Raw genomic sequence first — 27,982 nt, 5'->3', positions numbered from 1 at the left:
TAAACCAACCTGTGGTTAGTGGTTTTAGAACCAAACTGAAACGAAAAGAAGGGGGGGGGTTGCCTCTGACACAGTACATAGGATTTTCTTATCGGAGTCTACTGGAGAAAATAAAATGAAATTTGTAGCCTGGCTGTACAGTAAACAGGCAGCTAATCAGTGATGAAAAAGTTTTGAAGTCTGGAGGGTCAAATGCAGGTCACCTTTGAGCCATCAGAGCCACATCTCTGCCAGGCTAAAGTGTCTCTGCCCGTATCTCCCCTCTTCTCTCCAGCCGGAGCAGGAGAGAGATCCTGGAGAAACACGCAATTCCTTCGGATACAGGCATGTTCTTGCCTTCGAATATTGAAAGGAATCCCAGACGAGTGGCGTGAGGATATAGAGTAGCAGTGTTTAGCGGGCACAACACCCATTCAAGCAAGAAACTTGTTATGAAATTGAGTGAGGGTCGGGATAGATCCGAGACGCATTCATCGAAATTTCCGCTCAGTGAAAATCCAGTATCCTCCCATTATATCAACCATCCGGGGTGCCTGGCCATATACCGATGTAATACTTTCTGGTTTACTTTATTAAGGATCTGCTGGAGAATGTAAACGACAAGCCGATTGCTTTCACCCACTTCAGCAGAAACATGTACTGCTAACAACCATCATGGAACGAAATTACCGTTGTTACATATCATTAAACCTTATGGCAGTCTGTTTGGGTCTCTCACTTTAGCAAATCTAAACATGACTGAGACGTATTCTGGGTTACTGAAGTAAATCAAATGGAAGCCATGCAGCTGCATTCAAGAAAATGGTCCGGTGTCCAGACCTCTCTGCCTACTATTATATTGTTTAACTTGCATCTCAAATTAGGGGGAAAACCCCTAATCATTTAAATATCACACTTGGACATAATGAGCAGTATTAGTCAGGCAGACGGGAGGTGAAAGGAATCTCCCGCAATTCAGCAAAGAAATTATTTCTCCGAAAACAGGCTCTTTTTCTCCACAAGAAATCCTCCTTCCATATATACAACCAAAATAAAGCAATGCATTGAAACTCAAAGCACCGAACCCGCGCTCTCAACAAACTATTACACCCCATATTTTATCCCCAATCATGCAAACTGTTCGCTTCCCACTCACCTTGCCCGGAAAAAAAAAACCCTCTACCCAAGATAAACACTCTCTATCAGCAGGTTTTTTAATTGTGTCTGTCGGAACGAATAGTTTCTGATGGCTACAGGGAGGGAGACATGCTTCATCTAGCCCCTTGCTACAGATGACTCTCTTTCTGTACAAACTGATGATGACAGATATCCAGCTGATAACCTCTGGGGAACGAAGTTATTTTAATTTCCAGTCACTTTCCTGCTAAGTACCATATCAGTTTGTACACAGCTGAGATAAGAGAAAGAATAAGAAAGAAAGAGACTAAAAATGTAGCCATAATGGCTGGAGTAGACGGAGTGGGTTCTCATATCCTGTCTTTGACTTTACCTGAGTCCTCCTACAACAAATCGAGGATAGCTTTGATTTTACCAGAAAAAGCCTGGGGACGTTTTGATGGTTATTCACCTGATTTCTTAATGTGAACGTAAGGCAAACAGCGTGTGGCTCATACAAAAAGATAAAGGGGCCGATTCGGTATGACCTAGGTGAAGTTCAGTCTATAGAACATCATGGCCCTTGACTCTTTAAAAGTAATTTCCCGCAACCTGCGAAAAAAAAATACGGGAAGGGAAACTGATCGGTAAAACGGGTTTTTAGTGAAAACAAAGCCTGACCCCCTCACCTGGTAAGGGCAACTCCCATCTTTTCATATGCGGGGTATTTATACCGCCCTACTGTATGTGCCACTCCATGCATCTGATGAAGTGGGTTCTAGCCCACCAAAGTTTATGCCCAAATAATTTTGTTAATCTCTAAGGTGCCACAAGGACTCCTCCTTGTTTTTGCTGATACAGACTAACACAGCTACCCCTCTGAAACCTTGTCTATTTCTGTTCAGGGAGAAGAGAGCGATGGATGGATACTTAGCTAGACAGAATAATCTTGGGGAGAAATATAATTGGGCAAAGGGGTTTTGATGGTGCCCCAGCTTGCCGTTCTATCAGCATGCAACTTTTGGATTAGTCGCTGATCCCCTTTTGTAAGCATTTGCCTGACACTGATATCTCTGAAAAGTGGTTTCTGATCTCTATCTCCCCCCGCATTCAGCGCGCATCCCATTGTGCCTGCGCAGCCCCTCACGCCAGCGCTGGGAGCAGCGGTGCGTCTGTCCTGTGACTCGCCCTGGGACTGGCACCCCTCCGGAGCGCAGTGTTTGTTTAGGGCTCACTGAATCCAATCAGGACTTGCTGGCTGCAGTTTTCCGGCAGGGCTGTGAGAGGCGCCTCCTCTCTCCTTTTTATACCATGCGCCGCTCGCAGTAGCCGCTGGACTCGAGTTTGCCGCTCTCCTCTCTCCTCGCTCACTGGATTAAAGCCTGCTGAGACCAAAGCAAGGAAGCCAATGCGAAGCAATCACGAGAGGTTTGCTTACTGATTTTGTTTCTTCTTGTACTCTTGATTTAAAACACGATCCGGGCTCACTGAGGGTTCTGCTGGTGCACGAGGAGTTGCTCTGGACAGACTTCTGATCCCTTTGCCTGGAAGCCTTATCTACCCGCCCCTTATCTCCTAGTTATCTTGCAAAGGGAGAGACGTATTTTGTGCCTGTTTGCAAGGGGGGTTTGTGTGTTGGGACTGATATTCATGTGGTTATCTTAAGAGTCCCGAGGTGGTTTGGGAAGCTCAGAGAAGGAAACTTGCGCGTCCACTTTTGTTGCTTGAGCGGCTGACACTTCCCCCTTCTCCAAACTCTCTCTGTCGCTTTCTACCCCTCTCCTCCAAGGACTTGGCACTGGGCTGGGCTGGGGGTGTGTGGCCTGTTTAATACGCTCGCGGTGTGATCTCCGCCGGGGGGCCCAGCTGGTCTGACGTGCCGCAGTTTGAGTTTGTTGATTGTGGATTGGTGCCATTTCCAAGGTGTGCTATAGTGGGTTTGGACTTGCAACTCCACAGGCCCGGAGTAAGTGGCGCAGGCTGGCACCAGCTTCCTCCGAAAGGTACATGCCCCTCGCCCTTAGCAGATCGCCTTTCCTGGGTGGGCTTTGCACACCCCGTCCCTTTTGCGACCTTTTGTCTGAAACAAACAAAACCGAGGGAAAGACACGGATTGACGGAACGCCGTGGGTCTGTTTCCCAAGAGCTATAGAGAACCTGACCCGTGCCATTGCTAATCGCTTTCCCCGTGGAAGGAATTCAGATGACTCACGCATCGGAAAACAAGGAAGGGGCGCGTGGGTAGCCGACAATAAACGGGGCTCTCCCCTTCCCCTCTCGTTTTCGATCTGCCACCCAAGATAAGGTGGGGACGCACAGCCTGGTGCCCTGCTCCCTGCCTGCTCTACCTATTGCTGGGGGCAGCTGAGCCCGGGCCGCTGGCGCGCCCTGCTAGGACGCACGCGGGGCTGGGGGCTGCGGGGTGTTAATGACCTTTGCCGGCTGATCCTTATTCTGCCCGGGAGCCAGACAACGCCGCCCAGGCGACAGGAGCGATTAGAGGGTCCCCTCGCCCCCCCCCCCCCACCCCCCAGCGGGTCTCAGCAAAGAGGGAGACGCTGGGGTCTGTTTGCTAACTGGATTTTTTCTTCTCTTTTGTGCCCCCCCCGGCTCCCCCCTCCATCCCCCCCCATCCCCTCCCCAGAGGCTAGACGGGGACCTGGATGGCCCTGACTGACGGCGGCTGGTGCGTGGTGAAGCGGTGCGGCGCGGACGCTGGCGACTCCTCCTGCCCCTTCCCCGCCAGGGAGCCGGGCCCCTCTCCGCCCTCTCCGGCCTCTTCCTCCTGCTGCTCCCCGGGCGAGCGCGGCTCCTCCAAGACTCCGCAGCACGAGCCCGAAGGGACCCGGCCTCCTCCCGCCGCCGAGGGCAGGTCCCTGCTCGCCCCCTACGTGCACTTCGGAGCCCCCCACGCGCCCAGCCTGCCCAGCTGGGAGGACATCCTGCTCTTCACGGATTTAGACCAGACCAACAAGCTGCTCTGGTCCAGCCGCGGCTCCAAGCTGAGCCCCTTCGGCGCCGAGCAGCCCGAGGAGATGTACCAGACCCTGGCGATCTCGGCCAGCCAAGGGCCCCCGGCCCCTTACGATGGATCTGCCGGCAGCTTCATGCACTCCACGGCCAGCTCTCCGGTCTACGTGCCCACCACCCGCGTGGGCTCCATGCTGCCCAGCCTCCCCTACCTCCAAGGCAGCGGGGCCGCCCAGCCCAGCCACCCGGGCAGCAGCCACTCGGTGTGGCCCCAGCCGGCCTCGGAGAGCCCCTCGTACAGCAACGGCAGCGGCTCGCACCCCTCGGGCCGCTTCCCTTACTCCCCCAGCCCGCCCATGGCCAACGGGGCCTCCCGAGAGCCGGGGGGCTACAGCAGCAGCCTCAATGCCAGGGACCAGTACAGCCCGCTGGGCAGGCCTCTGAACGGATCTTACCCCGGCCACTACCCCTCCTATGTGGGACCCCAGCTCACCCCGGCCTGGCCCACGGGACCTTTTGAGAACTCCATGCTGCACTGTCTGCAAAGCCGAGCCACCCCGATCCCGGTGCGGGCTCCCAGCTCAGGTAAGAGCGCCCAGACCCCGCCACGGGCTTGGGTCTGGGTGAAGGGCCGGCCAAGCTCTCGAGGGCTACAACAGGAACGAAATAACCCGAGGGCGCGAGAGAGAGGATTTCCCCGCCAGGGGAGGGGAGCTGGGGCGGCATTTTTTGTCTGTGGCCAGCCTGTGTTTTCTGCTGCAAGGCTGGGAGCTGTGCTCGCAGAGAGGGGAGGAAGTGACAGGGAAGCAGATGGCACTGAAGTATAATTATTAGTCCTTATTTGTGTATCCTTTGAGGAGGAGGACTGAAGGAGGTCGGTGTCTTTGGAGAAAATGTGAAGATCCTGGGGCGTGGGGTTTGTGGGTTTTTTAAAGGGGAGGATAAAGGTGCCAGGAGGAGCCGTTGTATTCGCACAAACACAGGCTTTGAATGAATATGCATAAAGTTTGCTGAATAGGAATCCTAAAAGGCCGCGGACCTTCAGGTGTCTTTTGGAATAAGTTTTCTCTCCTGAGTTGTGTGCAGGGACAGTGGTTTGGAAGGGATCAGTGGACGTATTTTGAGACCTCCCATTCTTTTGGTGTTTTTGAATGGTGTGGCTTTGGTGATAATGGCAGGCAGGGGGCCGGTAATACAAAAGTATCTTTTGGAATAAAAGTTACTGCCTTGCTTTTTGTATTTTTTTTTAAATGGCATCAATTAGAAGTATTTTCATCGGCGTTTTAAGCCTGTTTTTTTTTTTTGAAAGAAAAGAAAAGAACTGGTTAATGTAAGTCACTTCCAGATGTCTCTTTATTGTATATTCGTGCTTCCCCGTATTAACATAATCCGATTAAGAAATAGTGAAAAATGCAGTGTAAATCACATCTTCTATTCGAAATAAACGATTCAGGCACATTACGGAGACTCGTTCAATGCATTTTTGTGATTTCCAAAGGCAAATCCAAAGCCAGTTAGTGTTAGCAATTTTTAAATTAAAATAAATGGGAATTTCTGTTTTAAAACCGCTGGCACAGTCAGGCTCCCCAGTGGCGGAATGTACTGATGGAAGCGTCTTTTAGCAAAAGAAATTATGCGCGTCATTAAATTAACTGTGGGGTTGAAGACTGAGTTACTTTGCGATGATTTTTGGTTATTGCAATCTCTTCAATTTCTTTCAGTCGGAATATAATTTTGCGCTTGCGTTTGCCTGTCACTCTACTAATAAATATTTTATGCACATGGATTCAGTACAATTTTCCTTCTAAACAACAGAAGGAACCACCTAAAAATCTTTTCATCGCTCGATAAACAATCCTTCTCCAGTCCCCCAATGCAACATATTTGATTTAGGCATTTTAAGTCCCACTCTCGTGTTTACTAACGTGACACAGAGAATGAAGATGATTAATTTTTTAGAGATAGCAGTGAAAGAGCAAAGCAAAGCAGAAAACCCTCCTCCTCTCATGCAACACGAACGTTGAGTGTCAGGACTTTCAAAGTTAAAGTGTAAAACACGGTGATAACCGGCCTGGATCAAACCCGCAGGGAAGCAATCATATCATCTGCCTAAGGACAGGGTTATGGGAATGGAAATGCTCATAGACGAGTGAGGGCGGAGGGGAAAAGGCTCATGGATAGGTTTGAAGAGAAAGGAAGGAATGGGCAACCCTAAACAGAAAGAGGTTAAGGAAGAAGGGTTAGATCTGCAAGGAAGGGCGAGCGGACACATTTCTGTCCCTGGATCTCTTTCTGGATCACTGATTCTCCTTCGAAAATACCAGATGTACTTTCCTTATGTATTCTTCAAGAAACTGATTTGATTCTTGTTTCGTTTACACAATGTTAAAACGATTAAGTCGGTAGTATATCCCTCCCTGGTCCCTACAACCTTGTCTTTGGAAAAGCGGTGATAATATTACATGGAGTGTAATATGTTTAATTCCTGATTTAAAACGGCCGGGAAAGTAGCTCAGCTAATTTCACGGGGTACAATTTAATGTTTCTAACGGTATTCCCCCATAAACTTTCCTGAAGATCAGTTTTGTGACCAAAAAGGTGTGGGCATGTGCAAGACGGGGGGAGGCATTGGCTGCTGGAGGTACAGTCTTCAGAGCGGGGTTAATGTCTTCTTGTGAAGGAAATAAGAGACTCTAGGCAAGATCCAGACTAGGAACAATCAAAGTGTGTGTGCATCCGAACTACAAAGCGCAGGTGTCCTGTCAGTCACCAGACCTCAACATCTCTTTCTTCTCCCCTCCTCCCCCAATCAGGTTTAGACTAAATTCAGAGTAGCATGTGAATGCAATCTGTTTATAATGTTTGTGGGCGAGGTGATATCTTTTTATTTATTGGACCACTTCTGTTGGTGAGAGAGACAAGCTTTCCCGCTTACACAGAGTTGTCCTTCAAGTCTGGGTAAGGATAAACTCTGGGTAAGCTCCAAAGCGTGTCTCTCTCACCAACAGACTTGGCCCAATAAAAGATATAACCTCACCCACTTTGTCTCTCTAATATCCTGGGACCAACACGGCTACAACTACACTGCATATATTTGTGTGAGAAATATTATCTCAGCACAAATAACCTTCTATATGGTTTCCCCATCAACTAGTTTATTTAAGAAGATTTCAAGGTCTAGTATATGCTTGATATAACATTAAAATAGAAGCAAACAAACCGATTAGAGTCCTCCACAAATTGAGGTTCTCTTATGCTATCCATTCTTAGAGTTCCAGCCCACAGCTTTAACTCAGAAACATCCCCATTGGCTTGGGCCTGTAATATTATAATAATTATGGCACTTAATGTTCTGGGTGCTTGCTGTAAATACAATAACCATAAACGGATATCACAAATAAAATGTACAATATCTACTATAGATTTGTGTAGGTCTCCTAATATTTCCATGAACGCTCTTTTATTTCCGGGTGGGAACTCAAGGAGAGAAGTGCCTCTGTTGGAGAGGAAAATAATGGATTCGGGGAGATTTGCACAAAGTTAAAAAAAAACAAAAAACAAACCTTAAACCCCACTACCGATTCCATCACATCACTTCCGACTAATGATAAAAAGTTTTCTGTTTCTGCAAGTTAGACTCCCGCATTTAAAATGGGTCCAATTATAAACGTTTTATCAAATAAAAAGATCAGCGCTCAGAACACATGCAGTGTGTGCAATCAAGCTCTTTGTTTAAATGTAAGGCAAAGAGTATCGTGGAATTCTCATAATTTAACGGAAACAGAATTCTCATAAATAAACAATGACAGAATTCTCATAACTTTACTTGTTCAATTTTACTGAACAATTAAAGCTATATTCTTTTATTATAATTATAAATATATCTAGCATGGATTAAGGAAGAACTATTCTAAAGGCTAGAGATATATTACCTCCATAGAATTTCTTTCCATAGGTATGAAGGTAACATTTTAAAGTAAACAATTGGAAAAAATAACTGTTTAACTCCAGTGTCCTTGAAGCCTTAAGCATTTTACTGATTACTGTATTCAATGGCAGCTTTTAGTGCAAAGATTAATAAATCTTAGTGATGTGTTAAGAGTTACAAGCTGACAGTGTAATTTGAACTGTGGTCTCTGGACTCTGCCATGTTCTGATTTCATTTGAACTTGTAATTTTTGTAAATGAAGGGAGGAAAAAAATTTGCCGGGAGGGGGACCAGGAAGGGGGAAATACAATTTCTTTCTAGGCGAAGTACGTTTAGTATAATCAAACAGTTATATCAAACCCTTATTTGACATTTACAAGATCTCTTTCACTTTAGGGAACACAAAGCTAATATGTGAAACATAAAAGAGTAACCTCAAGACGAACAAAGTCAGGTAGAACAGGGCATTAAAAGGAGCGAGAATCAATTATGAAGCTACACTTCTGCAACAATGGCTTCCTCCTCTCTTAAACTAAGAAAGTGATATAGAAGTAAAACATTTTAAATTATCTCTGTATAATATATGCGTGTGTGTATATACACACACACACACAATTATATAAATCAATATATATATAATTGATTTATATATATATATATTTGTGTGTGTGTATATATACACACACACATATATTGTACAGAGATAATTTAAAATGTTTTCATATATATAAATTGTTCTCTATCTTTAAAATATGGAGAGATGAATCAGATAAAAGAAAGGGTTCCACAGGAGGAAATGTTTGATTGTTATAGTTGGGATTTATTTATTTATTGCCTAACATGTGTATCTTTATTAACTGTTTAGTAATTAATAGATCCCTGTGATAAAATGTTAGGTATTTTTCCACTTAGTATATTTCTTAATAATGAGATTTAGTTTCTCTCCCCCACACACAACACTAATCGTTGTCTCAACTACAGATTTAGTAAAATCCAGTTAGCAAAGACTTTTTTTATATTGAAGTTTTAACAAGTTGTAATGCGTTTTTTTCAGTAAGAATCTAAAACGATCAAACACTTGCTCAGTCGTGAGTGAGAATTATTTGACAAAAATAACTTCACTTCCAATTTACTATGATTACAGTTAGACTCCCAAGTGGACTTTGGAAGGTGGATATTTTGGCAACGAACATAAGAGCTTTGAACACCAATCTCTGCCCTGTGTAAACGCCTTTTAATTTATTGCTTCTTTCTATACAATACATAAATAATTTAAATAAACACCGCGAGCAATTCTGATTGAAAATAGATTCTGTTCAATATAGGCAATATACCAAAGGTTGGTAAAATTCTGAGATCCGAATAATTCTGCCAGACTAAACGAAAATTGGTAAATATCGCACTGTCTGATTTTCAGTTTCAAAAGTTCACGATTGCATCTTTAACTGACCCAACCGCCCTGTCCTGCGGGTTTTCGCTATGGCAAAATTCTCGTTGTGATCAACGTGCGAAGGATCGGGCCGTGGGGGGGAGTCCCATCCCGTGGGTTGTTACCACGATTCTTTTTTTACTGTGTGGCATTTTTGTCACGCTCTCTCACGAGAGGAGCATGTGTGTCAAGGCCAGGCGGGTTGGAAACATCATCAGGCGGTGTTTTAAACAGCGCTGACCTCCGTGGTGAGAGATTCAGAGTCGTGCCTGCAGCTGCCTTGTGGCCGGAGGAGCTAAGGGCTGGAGACTGGGGGGGGCGTGGGTCAGCCTGGCCGGGGGCTTCCAGATCGCGAGAGCGCCCCCGGGGACAGATGGTAAACGGGTCACTTCGATTCGTCTGCCCAAGGCGCATTTTGCTGCACAGGACAGCCGTGACCTAAGCTTGTGCTAGGCTCCGAAGAGCAAATGACGACGCAGGTTGGGGGGGGGGGGGGTGCGCGGCCGGGGTATCTCGGTTCAGCCGGGCCTTGCACGACTTCACTTTAAAATGGCTCTGATGAGGATGAGTCAAAGGGAGGAAGCAGAGGGCAAAGCTCGCTGGGGCTGGGCAAGTTTCCTGCCGCCGTCTTGTTGCGCAATGCCCCCAGCCCTACCCGCAGAGCCAGCGATCTCTGCCCGCTGATTTCAGCTCGCTCCCCCGGGTCTGACAGCAGGGGATGGTTGTATTGTTAACTCGCCTTCCTTTGACTGTGTCCCCCTCCTAGACCTGCTGGAAGATCTGTCCGAGAGCCGGGAATGTGTGAACTGCGGCTCCATTCAGACCCCTCTGTGGAGAAGGGACGGCACCGGCAACTATCTGTGCAACGCCTGCGGGCTGTACACCAAAATGAACGGCCTAAGCAGGCCCCTCATCAAACCCCAGAAGAGAGTGGTGAGTGAGTGAGCGCCAGGCACAGACGGCTGGGAGCCAGCCCCATTCCACATTCCAGCCCCCCCCCTCAGAAACTGGAGTCACACCTTTTGAGTGTGAACGGCTGCTGACGTCATAAGCCTTCAATACCGACCCCCTGTTCCTGAGCCTGCAGTCCTAGCTCCCGCAATTTGCCCTTTAGCTCCCTCTGCCCACTCACACAGTGCCTGATCCTGCCAGGAATGTAGGGCTCAGTTCTGTTCCCATTGAACTCAGTAGGAAGACCCCCGCCCCATTGACCTAACTATGCAGCGAAGGCCTTCAGTGCCCACAGCTTTCATTGGAGTCAGTGGGAGCCCAGGGTGCTCAGCACCTTGTAGGCTCAGGGTGACCCTGTCCTGACCGGCAGAAAATGAGTTCAACACAGTGGAAAAGCCCCTTTAACGTGGGTGAAGTGGCAGACTAACCTGTGAGAAGATGTGTTAGCCTTAGCCGGTTATGCTGTAACCTAGGTTCCCCCTATGCAGCCCTCTTGCTGTCCTTCTAGTGCTTCAATCCAGCGTTGCTGCCTCGCTCATCTTTAGGTCATAATTATGTTGGAGCATAAACAGGGGAAATAAGAGTTCTCCCTTTGGGTGTTTTTTTTAAAATTGATAAACCCCCATCAAAGAAGCAAAGCAGATGTTTAAGGATACACACTGAAAATACTGGAAGTTTCAGTTTTTCGGAGTGTTGAAAATTGTTTGGTCCAGGGGGCTAGAAATTCCTAAAGATCTACCTTGTTTGTGAAGAGCTTATTTCTCTGGATCTCTGGGATTTTTGTTTATATAATTCAAGGAAAACCAATTGCTTAAACAAGATAAAAATCTTTGTTTTTTTGTTTTACGCCTAAAAATGAACCATAATTTGTCAAAAACACACATTGAAACCCCGGGGGGAACAAACACTACAGACCAGAACCCCATCTTATAATTCAGCACTGGCACTAAAGAGGGAAGGAGAAAATGGAACAAGAGGGAACTGCAGACAGGTTTTAATAAATCTGTGTTGAGGACAGAAAAGAAAGAGAATTCTCCTTTCGATAATTGCCATTAATGGGATAGTTATAATAAGTGATGTTGACATAATCCAAACCAGGGCTTGGACCCCCAGTGTCTGAAGACAGTGTGACAAACTGATCAAGCTTCAAGACCCCTTCAATCACCCCAGCTGTTGCAGTTCCTTCATATTTCTATTGTATAAAAAGAAATGCCATTCTTTGTTAAACAACAATTCTATCACCATCCACTACAACATTTTCTGTAACTGGAAAAAAAACCACCTGACAAGCTTTTAAAAACCTGACAAGCTTTTAAAAGCCGCATTTTCTTCATCATGTCAACATTCATCTAGTGAAATGCCTGCTCTTAAGCCAAATAATTCATTAAAAGCAAAAGTTAATTACTGTTGAATGCTCAATTTCTTAACTGGTTATTTAGCAAATTTCATTAAGGCTATTTAGCAGGAAAAATGCAGCACATGGGGTCAGATCCTCAGCTGGTGTAAAAGATCATAGCTTTCCTAACTTTAAGGTCATGGAACAGATATACTCCAGCTGAGGATCTGGTCCATGGTGTTCCTGGTTTTCACTTTTGTGTGTGTGTGTGTGCATTGCAGCAATTTCAATCTGACACCTCAATGAAACAAAAGTTTTACAGTGTTCTATGAAAAATATAGTCATAATCTATTCCAAATACATACAACCAAATTATATATTATGTATGATTGTATATTCATACATCTGTAAGTATATATAAAAAAATGGTTTGAAGATGATAAGCATGTTTTGGCCCTTGTCCTACTATTACTGAAGTCAATGGTAAAGCTCCTGCAGCAGGAAAGCCAAGATTTTTTTCCATTTTAGTGCCAAAACTTTTTGAAAGTTAAATAGTTTTTTAGATAAATTAGATTTTACTACAACAGCGATGCAGAAAATTATAGAAAACTTTCAATATAAAATATATTGAAACTTATGCTAATTTTCATGCAAACAAAAATAAAAGAAAAACAAAAAAATTGTGATAAGATCCAACTATGTAAATTTTAGAAAATGCAGCGTATACACTGGGGCCAAATCCTGTTCACGTTACACACACACAAAACTCTCTTGATTTCAACAGTCATTTTGCTTTAGGAAGGTAAGCAGAATTTGGAAGCAGTGTGTATCTTTCATTTTCTGTTATTAATTAATACAACAAATTCTGTTTCAGTACTAATTATTTGTTACAGTACATTCCGTATTGCCTTAAATTGGTACCGATTGAAACCACAGCTTGCTGATTGTCTTCAGTATGCAATCAGTAATGACTTTTAGATTCAAAGTTCCCAGTCAAAGCAATTATATTTAATTTATAATTCTCTTTACAACTGTGATGTAAAGTTACAGCTCACTACTTAGTTACACAAATGGATAGAATTCAAGAGACTTGACTATAGCTCTGAAAAGTACTTATCATTCTGAAAACATTATTTTGTGTTTTCTGTGCGGCAGGTGTGGTATCAAAGGTCTCCAGATATTTCGAGCAAACCAACAGTAAATGATACAAATGGAAAGGGCCCAAGAAATTAGTTTTTGTTGTGGACTCTTTCTTTATGGTCATGATGGGCTGAATGCAGTGCACTGAAACTGACTGCTCCATGCAAATCTTTTCAGCCTGCAAACATAGCTAGTCCCAGATTTTTTGACATTGCAATACTTTGTAAAATAACAGATTTATGATGTAGCTGGAATTCCTTGCTTGTGATGAATGTGAAAGAGAGCGCTTGTTACAGGAACTTTTATAACCCATTCACCTTCATTTCACATATTTATGAGGACTGGCTTCACTTATGATATATAGTCTGCAGTCATAAAGCTCTTTGTTATATGGTATTTTCTGATATAAGGTTGCTTCATCTTGGCTCCAAACTCCACTGAAGAGTGTCATAAATGGCTTGTTTATAATATGGACCTTGCTGTCGCACACCAATTTACTGACTTCCTAGAACATTCACACAGAGAGAGAGAGCACTGTTCTGTAAAGCATGTTCCTGAAGTATGTTGTTTTTCACTTGGTGATAAATATGTTTTTACAAAAATGACACTGTTTGTTGTACATATTAAGTCCCTTTGATATCTGTTCCATATTCCTTTTCCATGTCAAAACAAAAGTTTGCAGCTGTCAGCCCTTCAGGTGAAGTTCAGCTTGTGAAAATTGAGCTGTCTCTTTGCTTTAAACAGAATCCCTGCCATACTGGAATGTTCATTTTTCACTGCTGATGTAGGAAGGTCATTAAAAGAAGCTGATTTTTCTCAAACCAATTTAAGGCAATGCTTAAAAAGTAGGCAATTTAAGGCAACACAAAAAACTGCTGCATCAAAACGATTACTTTACAGTAGCACATTGTGAAAAGGGAGAGTGCTCCAATTTGGATGGAAATCTGTTGAAATCCTTTCATATCCAACCTATCAGAGGAAGTGATGATATCCCATGGTCTAGACACACAACTGGTGATCAGAAACTCTTGAGTTCTAATTTTGCCTCTCCAGAATTGGGAAAATCACATTACCTCTTTGCATAAGTTTCCTTGTTTATAAAATGAGGATAATAATACACACACTCTGGGGTGGGTGGAGGGCTTAATTAGATTAGGTTGTGAAGCAGCTTACAGAAGCTGAATGTTGTCATACTGACTTTGTATTACACATAGCTTTGGTAAACCAGTTACCAGTCTATTCCTCTCTCCAGCTGTTAAGTGGCAAACTACATTTGTTTATATTTGTTTGTTTATGTTTTTGTTTACTTGTGCTTGTCCCCTAGCCTTCTTCGAGACGGCTTGGTTTGTCTTGTGCCAACTGTCACACCACAACCACAACCCTGTGGCGTAGGAATGCAGAGGGCGAGCCAGTATGCAATGCCTGTGGCCTTTATATGAAACTTCACGGGGTAGGCAGCTATTTCAGTCCACATTTGATTCCTGTTTCGTAAGGACCCAATCCTCGTATGGAACATCCATTGACTTCAGTGTGCTGAGCACTAACAGGGGCAGGCTCCACGGGCTTGAGTCTATGCTCATTGAAGTCAATAGCAAAGCTCCCTTCGACTTTAATGTTGCAGGATCGGAGCCTAAATGAAGCCATCTTAAAGATTCTGTAAATGTATGTTAAATTGAAGAATAAGAAAAAAATTATTCAGAATGGCACTTGTTAGTAAATTGTTGGTTATACTTTTTCAGCAAATGTAGAAAAATAATGGTGTAAGAAAATAACTGTACTGTGAATATAATGGAATCCATTTAGCTCTAGACTCTGGGAAATCTTGTGACTAAAGTTATGCACATGTATAAGTCTTTGAAGGATTGGGATTTTAGAATTTATCAATACTTTGTCCAGCATTTTAAAAAAAGAAATTAAGTGATGGTTATAAAACATGATCATATCACGTACATTAATTGATTATATTTTCCAAAGCTATTTTTTATTGGGTAAATGATATTAATTTTGAATACATATTTTCTATTTCAAAGGTATGTTATTTGTGCCTTTAATGACCCAGACTCCAAAGCAGCTATTTACGCATTTTCTTGGTATAAAGATAAGCTTGAATATGATGCATTAGTTCACATGGATAAATACTTAAAAAGAATATATATTACGTTTTAAAGACCCATCCTACAAGCACTTAGGTCAAGTTCTGTTCATGCACAACTGGAGTCAGTAGGAACAGGATTGGGCCCTTCATGTGTATCTGTTTTCCAGGATCAGCCTCTAAATCCTTAGGATCCAGTCCTGTTGTCCTTACTTAGGAAAATCTCTGGCTGAAGTATATGAGAGTTTTGCCTAAGTAAAAACTTCAGACTTTTTGGAATCACTGCTAGAACAGTGGAAAAATTAGGTATTTTTTGGAAAGTAGAGTCTATATAATCATAAAAATGCTTTAAAGTGTTGATTTCAATTGATTTAGTTGGTAGCACCATTTGATCTTATGTTAAAATTTGGTTTCTGCTGTGTGCTGTACATGAAAAACTTTATGATCTGTGTTCATTCTCCCCACCTTCCCCCCCCCCCCCCCAGGTTCCTCGGCCTCTTGCCATGAAAAAAGAAGGAATTCAGACTAGAAAGCGAAAACCAAAGAACATAAATAAGTCAAAGACATGTTCTGGTAAATATTGTAAGACAGGATATTTGGATGTAAGGATTTTGTCATTCTGGAAAATATTTGTTTCTAATCACAGTTACTGCTGTTGCAGGTAACAATAATAATGCAGTTCCTATGACTCCAACATCCACGTCTTCTACTAACTCAGATGATTGTAGCAAAAATGCTTCCCCTAGCACACAAACTACAGCCTCGGGGGTAAGTGATAAAATAGTATCTTTATTTGTAAGCAAGCTGATCGCTGTACAATATGTTATCTCAGCTTTTATCTTATCTAACAGTACAATAATCTAAACAAACTTTTCAGTTTTGTTAGCTGATACAGGAGCAAGATTTTCTGAGGAAATTACATATAAATGTAAACAAAACGACAAGCTGGAGTACTTTACAGACCTCTTAATTAAGATCTATATAAATTTTATGATTAAATCAACCAAAGCTTACACAAAAACATTTTGTTTTGAAGAGTTCAAATGGTTTTATCTTAAAACTGTTTTTTTAGACATAATAGCAATGCACGGCATCGTGACAACATCAATAACATTAGTGCACATAACACAGATTCCTTGAATGCTGGCCAGCGTGCATGTCTAATTCAAAGCACCACCCATCTCATCTTCTCCAAAAGTTATTTAAAAATGTGTGCGTGCGTTACACACACCCAACTCCCTCCCCCAAGCGTAATTTAAAGTCTCACTAAAAACAACAAAACTCAGTCCTGAGGTCTGTGTACAGGCAAGATGAATTGAGATGTGCACTTAGGGCCTGATCCAAAGCCCATGGAAATCAATGGAAAGATTCCCACTGGGAGTGGAGGCTGTTCAGTACTTCACAGGACTGAGCCCAGGAGGTCCACTGAACAATGTCTTGTTTATTTCAAACTCTTATTTTCATCTACACACCACACCTTCTTACCACCCCTCAGATCAGCATTTGGGATAATACATACTATAGTTAAAGTTGAAAAGTAGTTTAATTTATAACCTCTTTTATTTATCTACACCTCCCCCCCCCACACACACTCACACCGTCGCAGTCTTCTGTATTCTTCATTTACTATATCATTTACTTTAAAAGATACCCTTAGCATGGCTTTCACTGTTCCTTTATTACTAAAAAGAAACTTGTTTATCATAACTCTTTTTTGGTATGTTTCCCGATCCAAATACCTTTCCGTGGTTTCTTTCCTGAAATACGCAGTTTCACCATAAACAAAACAAAAACAAAAACAAGTTTTGTTGTTTGTAGACTTATTTACAACAATCCTGCTCAGAGATGCTGGACTTTTGTATCTGATGCCAGCAAGCGATGTTATTAAAAGGCTGTATGTGACACGAAAGAATTCAGAGAGTTCAAACAATAAATAAAATACATTAAAGGAAGGGAAATTTGAAACTAAAACAAAGGTCTAAAATGGAAAATTATTAGGTTTCAAGCTCCCTCTGTGCCCTCCCCTCTCCCAAACATTTGATAAGAAAATCCACTTAGATCTAAATTCACCACTAACTTCAGTGGCATTGGATGAGACCTAAACCAGTAATAACGGCAAGTAATCTCCCACTTGTCCATTTTGAACCATGAATGCACATTATAAGAATTAAATCTGTGAAGTAGTTGGAATAATGGCATGTACTATATATACCCATGTCCACGCACTTGATCTTATAACCTTGTTTGCTTTAGGCAGTCAATAATTAACATGTGAAAGGAACAGGAGAGGCAAGAAGATGCAAGCAGAAGGTCATGGTCTTTAAGGCTTGATCCTGCTGCCATTGAAGTCATGGGGCGCTTCACCATTAACTTTAGTGGAAGTAAGCTCGGTCTCTGTGTCTGAATCACAGGAGTTGGTGAGCATGCTCAGGACCTGTTGAAGGCAATGGGAATTAAGGGCATTCAGCATCTCAGAGCAATGGAACCTAAATCTGATCACATGTAAAAAAAATTTATATTAATGCCAAACCTCTTTCTCCCTCTCCACCCATTCAGATATTTTTTTCATGAGAATTTAGAGCTGATGGACTGATGGCCATTCTCTACTTATTATTAGAACAGGTACAGCCCAGACATTAGCAGTGCAAGCTTCCCCCTGCTGATCTACCTGTATCAGCTGGAAGAACTGCTCATAGGGATGACTCCATGCCTATTTAGTCCTCGGCTTTTCTAGCAAAAATGTTGTCATTTAGGGCCAACTGTGCTTTTGTTGTTTTTGTAATGTGGACACATGTTCACTGGGAATTATAATGAACTATATATTCTAACAAACTCAATCCATGTAGCTCACTGTATTGACACATTTTTGACTGCCCTACTTCTTATACTTTGAGGAGTAGAAAAATGCTAAATTGACAAAAAAGAACCAAAATACATTAGGGAAAAATATATGAAGTTTTAGAAACTATTGCCTGAAATTCATAGAAATGTTATTGCTAAATGAATCATTTAGAGAAAATGAATTCCTTTGCTGGTACAAGAGTAATTTGTTATGCTTTTGCAAGGCTGCCAAAAGAGTTCCTAGCAATGTGGAAATCTAATGGGAATGAAATTCAGCAGAATTTGTTTCAGCAAGATTCATTTTCAGCCCTACCTTTTCCGTTTCCTTTAAAAGTAAAATAAATGGGGGAGGTGGGTGGAGGGAGAAGGTACTTATCCTCTGAAAGGCAGTTACTCAACTGAGCAGCTTTGAAACTGCACATTTCATACAGGGAATTTTACTGGCTGCCAGCCTTGAGAAAAGACGATGGCTTAAATGTTGATTTTATGCCCCTAGTTGAAGAAGTTAAAAAAATTAAAACATATGATTGATTAATAGCAATGGGCATGAATTATAACATTTGGATCCAGCTCCAGACTTAGACCATCCCAATGTTTGGAAGTGTTTGCATCTGAGCTTTTGGGATGACCCATTATAAAGATGGGGGTTCTTTGCAAAATTCACATCTGGATCTAGGGATTTTAGTTTGGGCCCATTTCTGTGTATAAGTACTGAGTTTTCTCCATTGTTAATATGGACCAGCACCGTTTACAGGCTATATGAAGTTGCTTTATATCCTTATAAAAGAATATTTGAAACTTTCAAAACATACTGCCTCTATATCTTGAGACACATCATCCCACTGATGCCCCCCGTTAAGTGCACAGAGGAGAAAACTGCACACAACAATATGCTGAAATAAACTAATATAAAATTCATATGCCCCAGTCCACACCCTTCTGTAGATGTGCAGAGGCTGCAGTGGGCATGGTTGCCAGCAGTATTCCATTACCCCATTAGGACAAAACACAGTGTAAGGACTGTTACAAAGTCTGCTCTTTATGGCAATAGATGGAGTCTCCATGAGCCAGAGCTGATGTCAGTGAGGATACAGCAACAATGAGGGAATTCTCCCTTCAGTAAAGCGTTGGGCCTATATAAGAGCTGAAAGAGGCCCTGAACTCTGTGGCAAGAGGAGCCACTACAGCACCTGGCATTGGAATTGCTATGGTCATTGTGTCTTGGGCATAAAATATGGCACACTCATATAGCAAGTTGTCTGGATGATGTAAATCCACATCAGAGCACAGCAGCCAGGGCCCCACTTCTCCTGTTGCCGTTTGTGCAATGAATAGGAATCTTGGTGTGCCAGTGGGAACCAATGTGCACCACAAATGGTGCCTTGTAAAGCAGCCTGGATCGTGTCTAGAAGTGCTGTCCTTTACATCTGTTTTTCTGCTTTGGGCCAGTAGAGACCACATAGGGGAGCTTCTTCTGCCTACTTATGCTCCCTGTGGAATAGATATGATCACCCTTTCTGCAGCATGCCAGTACTTTGTGCGTCCAGTGTCCATGAGGAGCACCTGGGCTTGCTTTCACGGGGACCATGATGGTGCTCTATATTTTGTTGCAGCTTATGCTCCTGGACAGCACTTCCACTCTTTTGAAGTTCAGCCCGCATCATGGGTGGACAGAGACTGACCGGGTCCTTTGTCTATGTTGTCCTGGTCATGATAAATTTTAAGCATAGCAGGCCAGTTATTGCCCTCACTTACACCCATACAACCCAAGCAATATCCTGGAACTGAAGAACTCATTCCTGTTTATCTGGTAACTGAGTGGGTGTATGTAGATATATGTGTCCATTTATGCATAACTGTGCAATTTTGTGAGTCTGTGCAGCAAAAAAATTGAGTCAATGCCATGTAATTTAAAATCTTAAGGACATTTTTGTTTGGTTGGTTTTGTTTATTAATGAGCGGAAACAAACACAAAATTTTTCTCAGAAGGGCCATACAAATAAATATTGTGATAGTCTAATGTCGGGCCTCGTCCTGCAGTCCTTGTGGAGAAAAAACTCCCATTGATTTCACTTGTAATTTTGCTTTTAGAAGGACTTCAGGATTGGGTCCTTAGAGTGACAATAGCATGTACAGCAGTCTTGCCAGGCTGGAATATTGGCTGTCTTTTGGAAATTAGTGACATATTAACCATAGATTTATTTTGGTATAATATAAAGGAGAGATTAGAGTAAATGTAAACTTACACATTTCTAGTATAAGCAAAAGGAGTAATTACACCAGCATTAAAAATATAATTCTACATAGTGGCAATGTCACTGAATCAACAGAATTCCATTTTTGTTATATTCATACTTATTTTTAAGTCAATCATTGTTAAGACAAGATTACAGCAGAAAAGGAAACAATAGTATTCAGAAGAATAATATTCAGAGAAAGTGCTATGGATAGGCAGGCTTACAGGAGAGCCACGGACACTGGAAAATTAAGGGAACCCCCAACGTTTACCAAATCAGGTTTTGTGTAACAAAGAACTTTTGTAAGCGTGCTTTGAATAAATAAAGGTTATCACTGAAGCTGAGCCAAGCCAGGGCAATGCAACAGGATGCACATCATTTATCAGTAGAGACTGGCTTACTATAGATCTAGCCATAAACCAGTAACACCTAGAATTGATATAGCACTTTAGATCTTTAAAGCCCTGTGAAAGTATTAACTAAGGGGCAGCTCATGGCTCTTGGTTAATCCCTGCTCCCCCTCCCCAAATCTCCTCCACAGCCTCTTTGCATCTCCACTGCCAGCATGGGGGCGGGGAGATAATAGGCTGCATCTCTAGTATTCTCTCCATCATCACAATGCAGATTGGTAGGAAGTGGATTGAAAGACGCAGGGAGTGGGTGGAAGCTTGACTCTGTCCCCTGATATTATGGCCTTCACAGCTGAGTCTGTGCATGGGGTTAGTAATCTGTCACTGGTTTCAGGGCCAGTATTAATAGTTGGTTACTTCCCCCTGGAACAAGTGGGAGCAGGGAAGGAATTTTGCCTCTCTTAGTCGGCAAGGCTGCCTCTCACAAGATAAAACTGGCAGCAGATTTTTAGGCTTTAGTGTAAAAAATGTATGTAGTGGTGTCTGTGTCTTATATTGTTGGGGAGAACTATAAGCGCAATGCCAGTTAGGCAGAGGATTCACTACAGCTTTGGGATCCCACCCTGACACTTCAAATTCCTTGATCTTCCTTCTCCAACTCTTCCAGCCTGACTCTATTCAGTTTCTGCCTCTTGGACAGAGTCTCACACTCTCTCTCTGTGCCATGGCTGCTCTGAATTTGTCCCCAAAGACCTACACATGGGGTGGAATTTACATGGGTAACTTAGGCTGAGCGTTGCAGTAGCCAACATTTAGGTGTCCTGCTGCCAAGTGGAATTCTCTATCCTGAATTAGGTGCCCAGGCTTCCTATACAAGACATGGGGAGAGTTAGGTGCCTGAAAAGGGGATTCAAAAAAGCCAGCTCGCTGGGCAGGGAGCTGTCTAAGCTAGCCAGTAGGAAATGCCAAGGAGAGGGAGTCACCTAAGCACCACCTCTCCGAGCAACTTAGGAGTCACACTTTGGATCCTCTCCTGGAGTCAAATACCTAAGCCAGGTCAGCTCTGTCTCCCATGGTTAGAGCACATGGTCAGGATGTAGAAGACCCGGTTTCAGATCCCTGCCTGATGTGAAGCAGGGATTTGACCCCAGGCCTCCCGCCTCCTTGGTCTATGGCAAAGGTTCCCATAATTTTTTTGCTGCACCGACCTTTGGAGATTCATGCCCCATGCACACTCACCTCTGTACAGGGGAAAGGCCCAAAGGGGGGGACTTGGATAGTGCTGAGGTCAGAGATGCCCAGGAGGTGGGGGAGAGGGGAAAATCCCCATGTGACTAGTGAGCTCCAGGGTGCCTCCCCTGCGGAGGGGGATCAGCTGCTAGGGCCAAGGGGAGGGCCCTGTGGGGAAAGCATGGATCCCCTGGGGTCAGTTTTGGGCAAGGGCTACTTAGCCTAAGGGTAGCTTCTTAGCCCCATAGGGTGAGGGGGAGACCAGAGCCACGGAGTATGAGGGGATTCTAGTTCAGTGGGCAGCAGATCCAACCTCAGGCACCCCCCTACCTAACCACACTCACCTTGGCAGCAGCAGAACTCCCTGGTCTCCCACCACCCGGCAGAGCTACCACCTCCCTCCCCAGGCCCTGCTCCCCAGAGCAGCTCCCCCCTGGCTGGCCTGTCACCCCCCCAGCAGAGACCCCCCATGCCCTGACCCCTGCTTCCCCAGCAGAGCCCTCCCCTTGCCAGTCCCCCTCCCCCACACTCACAGCGGTGCTGTGTCCAGTGTCAGAACTGGGGCCGTCCAGGATGCCCTGGAGGATGGGGTAGCAGGCCCTGCCCACAGCCCAACCCACAGAAAGATGCTGGAGTCCGGGGACCAGCCTTCTCCTACTCCCCACCCCCACCCCAAGGCACTCTCATCCCCCTGATAAACTCATCATGCTCACCCCCAGCAGAGAAATGGGTTGAAATAATCCACAATAATACATTAATAATTAACGTAATAATAATACAATAATACAGTTCGGGGACTTATAGCAGAGATGTTTAATCACGAGCAGACCTGCGTAACCTAATGATTCAGCCATGGGCATTTCACCACGTAAAGATTATTTTCCATGTCTCACTTTAGGAACTCCCCAAATTGAATTTGTCATGCCATTAACTAGGAGTGGTTTCTAAACTAAGCTGCCCTGCCCATCCCCCTCCCTCCCACACCTTTTCTCCTCCCCCACTTCATGCTGGCTCATTTTAGGAGCTGGACCCAGTCTGGGTCAGGCACTGATATGCAGCCTTCAAACCGGAAGTGCCTCCGCATTCTCTGGTATCTGCGGGAGCGTTAACAGATAAGCCACAAATGGGAACACAAAACAGATCTCTCTGCTCCACCCTTGTAGAATTGAATCAGGGAAAGAGTGAATTACTTTTTCCAGACAAGGAAAAAGCAGGTGAGCTGTTTACCCGAAGGAATAATAGCAGCAGGGAGAGGTGAATGGGAACCTTTCACACTAATTTCTAGTGTACACAATCTTTGCAAAACTTGTTCAAATGTAAAAATATTGTTTTCCTGTAGTTTAAACTCTTTCCTCCCAGGGAGGGTGAATGTATTTTTAAAAATGTCTTTCTAGTTAAAGAGGAACCTACGTTATATATTATAGATATAAAAGCCTCTTCCCAAAGTGTAGGCTGCTCCAAGACCATTAAAGCAGGACAAATACAAGGAAAGTCCTGGGGAAGGAGAGGAGACACCCATGGATCTGACAGCACACCACCAAAGGAAAACATTATCTTTCTTTTAAATTTTATATATTGAACTTACTTGTCCTTTATTTATCAGGGCAGTGGGCTTCCACCCTGCGCTAGCTAAGTCTCCAGACCATTTAACATTCTGCTGAGATTACCAATAAAGAGGCCAATTAGACTGGTTGCTTTTTGTGATGTTCACTTCAAATTGGAATGAGAGCATCAAACTCTTTTCAGATGGGCCACTGACCAGGCATCAGTTAGTAAACTTTGATCACTAATGACAGAACTGGATTTGAATCACCAACCTACAAGGGAAAGGCTCTGTGATCCAAACCTTGCCAGACTCACTCAGTTTTTTACTTAAGCAAAACTCCCAAAGATTACAATGCTCATTTTGACTGGGTGCAGTCAAATTGGTTATATCCCATAACCAATAACATAAGCTCTCTTCTACGACAAGAGACTTGAAGTAAGCATGACAAGGTGGTTGAGGTAATATCTGTTATTGGACCAACTTCTGTTGGTGAGAGAGACAAGCTTACATGGAGCTTTTCTTCAGGTAAGTGCTGTGTAAGCTCAAAAGCTTGTCTCTCTCACCACCAGATGTTGATCCAATAAAAGGTTATTCCCTCAGCCACCTGGTCTCTCTAATATCCTAGGAGCAACATGGCTACCTCAACACTGCAACAACAATTGAAGTAAGGATAGCAGCAGCCATGGTTGCTATCATTCATTCCTTGCACACCCAAAACTCCTATTGAAATCAGTGGGTTTTGCAATATGGTATTATTATTATTATTATGTGAAAAGGCAGTGCAGCATTCAAACAAATTATTAGCGTTGATGGAAAATTTTCATACAAAACATTTTTTCCATCGGAAAATGGCATTTCTCTGAGGTTGAAACTTTTCATGGGAATGTGTCAATTTCAATGACATTTTGGTTAGAAAAAAAATTGTGAGGAAGCATGTTGATAATGTCCAAACATTCTATTTTGACATCTGAAATGGAAGCTTTATTGGTTTGAAATGACGTTTTGCTTCAAAAATGATCATATATTACAATTTTTTAAGAAAATGAAACATTCTAATTTAATCAAAATGAAATGTTTTGATTGACCTGAAATAACTTTTTTAAAAAAACTTTTGGTTCACAGAAAATTTCAAAATTTGGAGCTTTTTGTTTTGATTTTGAAATGTTAGAATTTTCCACTGAACAGAATTTCTGGTTTCTGATCAGCTCTGCAAATTATCCGTAAAATGTCTTTTCAGAGGAGCACGGGATTCTGATGTAAATAAAACATTGTGAAACATTTGAATGATGCCAGGGTAAATGGACCTTTTAAGAATGGACTTAATTTCAGGAGTAGCAATAAATCTGCATCATAAAGTGCACTGTTTTTGATCAGATAACATTTATATCACCCTACAAATATTTATAACAGTAATATAATTTTGTTTTACTGAATAGCAGTATAATATCTAATAAATAAAACATAAATATAGCAGGAGAAGTAAGCATACTGTCTTGTGTTACCTTGTGTTAACTGGTTGGTGGTCAAAGTCAGATCTTCTGAATTATTTTTTATTAACATGGATACTTTCTGAAGTACTTCCAGAGACAATTCTTCTTCAGGTTACACCAATGGACCCTCACTAACTTTCAAGAGCTCTGCTGAGGGGGAAACTGGACCCCAGTTTACCACAGGCAGAAAATATCAGCTGACCACAAATATCTCTTTCAGTGGAAAAAGAAATTTAACCTGGGGCAAATTTGTCTCTACTGGTGGATATTGCCACCTTTCACCATGAAGACTCACAAAGCATTGTGGGAAGCCGCCCTTGAACAAAAGTGGAAATTTCCATAAACATTTGGGCGAGTCTCTGCTTTTTATATATGAGAACTGCTAGTTTGGCGCCGCTCCAGGTGAAGATCTGAGAGATGGGCCTGAGGGAGGTTTTCCTTTTGTGTGAAATGATTGGATTAAATATATGTACTTTCCACTTAAATAATGGGCAGGCTATTTCCGCAGTCCCATTGTCAGCTATTCCCTTTTATAGGAATTTGGTCCAACAAGTATCCATTTACAAGCAAATTAAGATTTTAAAGTCAATTTATCCAAGAGTTAATTTCTCATGAAGTCAGCTCTTAAACATTTCCTTTATTAGGTGAAATGTTGCCTCTTTCTCTATCTGGCACTGAAGTTTTCCTTTTCAGCAGATCTCCTAGGTCACATGGAAAAAGTGGATTGTTTTTATCTTTGGAACTCTCAGCTTCTCTGTTAAAATAAATGGACTGACTATTATTAGATTTCAGAGTCACATCCACCAAACCTTCCCTGTGGTTTGTCTCACTGATTTAGATCTTTGTAGGTTGCAGTGGATAGGAGGGTTGTAACAAATCCAGGCCCACTGAGAACTTTGTGGTTCAAGCTCACCATAACCAATCCAAACTTTATAGTGACAGCAAGGATGGAGCTAAGACCGTCTTGGTTCGAAACCATAGGCCTCTGCCACTTGAGATAAACATGAATCTTTGCTAGCTGTCAGCAGTATGGGGATGATGTCATACATTTGAGTGGTTCTGGCCAAGACTGTGAGAAGTGACTAATTATTTTGGCTACCTCTGTTTTTGGGTGCCCACTTTTTGAGGCATCTAAAATGAGTTTAATTTTCAGAAAGTTCTGAATACCCACTTTGTGAAAGTCAGGCCACTTAGGCACCCAAAAATGTAGGCACCCGAAATCAGTAGCCATTTTTGAAAATCTTGACCTGTGATTCCATCCAGTAGGGGGCACTAGAGCACACCCACCCACGGACTAGCACATTACAATCTAATCATGCTAATTTCCATTTCTTTCGGCTTGTCCAGCTCTCCCTTTTTCTGGTAGATTATTTCCATCTTTTGAAAGATAATCATGTAATATTTCCCAAATACTGATAGCTCTTGAGGTGGGACGATGCCAACAGAAGGGTCCGTTATATACTGGGGAGAATGCGCTGGCTGTCCTGATGGGTTTTTTTTTTCAATCAGAGGTTTTGAGGTACAAGAGCGGCAGAATGGGGTCAAATCCTGATCCTTCATACAAAGGCCAAGCAAATCGGCTCTGCTTGGAGTCTGGTGCACCCAGTGGACAATAACATTTCTGCAGAATTCTTGGCTTTAGAAGCATTGCACATAGAACACTTACTTCTAGTAGCTTTCATGGAGCTCTGGCTCCATTTTTCACAAAGGCAAATTCTTTTCAGCTCTCCAGACTCCCGATTTGTTTAATTGATAGGACTGAGTTAAAGCACACTTATGTTTTTTTTCCTGTTCTCCAGGCGGGTTCTTCAGTGATGTCTGGCCAAGGAGAGAGCACCAGCCCTGAAGGCAGCACACTCAAGTATTCAGGTCAAGAAGGGCTGTACACAGGAGTCAGCCTGACCTCCACAGCTGAAGTTACAGCATCGGTGAGACAGGATTCCTGGTGTGCCCTAGCTTTAGCATGATTCAGAGAAGATGAATCTGGATACCTGCACTGGGCTGCAGCCTTTAGACGTCCACACTTGTTTTTGTTTTGTTCTGTTTTATCAGGAAGTCTGAGCAGCAGGGAGAGTGCTGGCTAGAACATTCCTCTGATGTTTTTGTGCCTTAATGATAGAGGTGTTTTTTCCAAAGAGGTTCTGCCTTAGCATCCAGCTCCTCATCTATGCAAGAAAAACAAGGGAAAGTGAATCTCTCCCAGGGTAAAATGAATACAGCCAAAAAGAGCACCCTAGAGCTTTTGTTAGGTTCCAGAAATACATCTTCAAGAAATCCAGCAACGCTGCCTTTTTGATTGTATGTTTGTTTTCACTCTCTCACTTCTCCAAAGAATTTGATTGGTGTAGTCATCTTTTGGGAGGGAGATAAGGGAAGCCTTTGATGATAAGGGATAGTGAGATAAATTTAAGAAACCGCTAATGTGCGTATTGCTTATGCCAATGCACACATCTTGAACTAAACCTTTGATGCCCTCTCACAGGTCAGTTCTCCTGTTAGCACTGTCCGTATCCAGTATGCCTCCATTACTCTGTCATTTTCCTGCATCAGAGTTCAAGTACACCCATGGAGGAAATCACAATGTTTGGTACAAGTCTCTCAAGGTCGAGTCCGTTAATGAGATCTTTTGTTTTAAAATATTTACTCACTTTGCAAGACTGCATTATAACTTTTAATGTACACTGTGACTGAGGTTTATGAAAGTTAATATTTTGTGACTGAACTCTATATAGTCAGTCAGAATTTGTAAACAGGGTAGCAATCAGATATTTTTCTTCCATATATAAAATAATTTTTAAAAAAAAAAGAAGTGCAATTTGCGTTGCAGCAATCAGTGTTAAATCATTTGCATAAGATTTAACAACAGTTTTTATATGAATGAATGAATGTAAACATTTTAACTTAATGGTACGTAAATAATTTAAAAGAAAAAAGTTAACTAGGCATCCTTATGCTTTTTTTTTTATTGCAGCAAAAACATCCCACTTTCTGTATTTCCAGTTGTTAAAACACAGTTTTCAAGAACAAACCTTCTCTCAGGAAAAACACCCTTATCCATTTACTCATAAGTTTTGTGCAGAAAAGCAAACGCATCCCCAGTGTTTTGCCATTGAATAAGTATGTGCTGGAAAGATACAAATTGCAATGAAACGTTACTACCTAACTGATACATATGTAAATACTCCATAAGATATTGAGGCATCTTTAAGATTTAGGATGCAATCTGTATAGTGTGACTGACCCATAGTTAGGTTGGTTTACATTGTTTTTTAAATGGGATGTCATTTGGAAAGTTGTTCTTTCATCAGAGCTTTACAAATAAAAGGGTATTGTTTTTTTCTGTACAA

The 27,982-nt window shown here is 42.7% G+C and overlaps 1 protein-coding gene and 1 long non-coding RNA gene across 4 annotated transcripts in view; one reads left to right on the top strand and one right to left on the bottom strand.

Moving 5' to 3' along the window:
- LOC125632369 (uncharacterized) overlaps positions 1-2,624 on the bottom strand; it is a 10,924-nt gene extending 8,300 nt beyond the window's left edge. The window contains exon 1 of one of the 2 annotated variants that reach the window (XR_007355284.2): positions 2,534-2,624. This is a non-coding gene — a long non-coding RNA (uncharacterized LOC125632369). Of the gene's footprint in view, positions 1-9; positions 1,990-2,533 lie in introns of those variants that run through there. The other variant, XR_012666992.1, reaches the window with a different exon arrangement.
- GATA6 (GATA binding protein 6) lies at positions 2,430-27,982 on the top strand. Of its 2 annotated transcripts, none has more exons than XM_048840449.2 (7): positions 2,430-2,523; positions 3,740-4,650; positions 10,189-10,355; positions 14,174-14,299; positions 15,427-15,514; positions 15,603-15,709; positions 26,435-27,982. In XM_048840449.2, exons 2-7 carry the CDS (start codon positions 3,759-3,761, stop codon positions 26,600-26,602), a joined length of 1,548 nt encoding a protein of 515 aa, XP_048696406.1. In that variant the 5' UTR covers positions 2,430-2,523; positions 3,740-3,758; the 3' UTR covers positions 26,603-27,982. The 2 variants fall into 2 exon arrangements, with proteins under 2 accessions (XP_048696406.1, XP_048696407.1); XM_048840450.2 differs by lacking the exon at positions 2,430-2,523 and adding an exon at positions 3,008-3,098.

Source organism: Caretta caretta, chromosome 2 (genome assembly GCF_965140235.1).
Source record: "Caretta caretta isolate rCarCar2 chromosome 2, rCarCar1.hap1, whole genome shotgun sequence".
Taxonomy (NCBI): Eukaryota; Metazoa; Chordata; order Testudines; family Cheloniidae; genus Caretta; species Caretta caretta.
The sequence above is the reverse complement of the archived record's forward strand: the minus strand, read 5'-3'. Positions and strand labels throughout refer to the sequence as shown.

Excerpts from the sequence above, each read along its gene's own strand:
- GATA6 (XM_048840449.2), top strand. The coding sequence starts at position 3,759 with ATGGCCCTGACTGACGGCGGCTGGTGCGTGGTGAAGCGGTGCGGCGCG. Across the intron at positions 10,356-14,173 it reads TCAAACCCCAGAAGAGAGTG|CCTTCTTCGAGACGGCTTGG; the intron begins GTGAGTGAGTGA and ends CTTGTCCCCTAG. Across the intron at positions 15,515-15,602 it reads TAAGTCAAAGACATGTTCTG|GTAACAATAATAATGCAGTT; the intron begins GTAAATATTGTA and ends CTGCTGTTGCAG.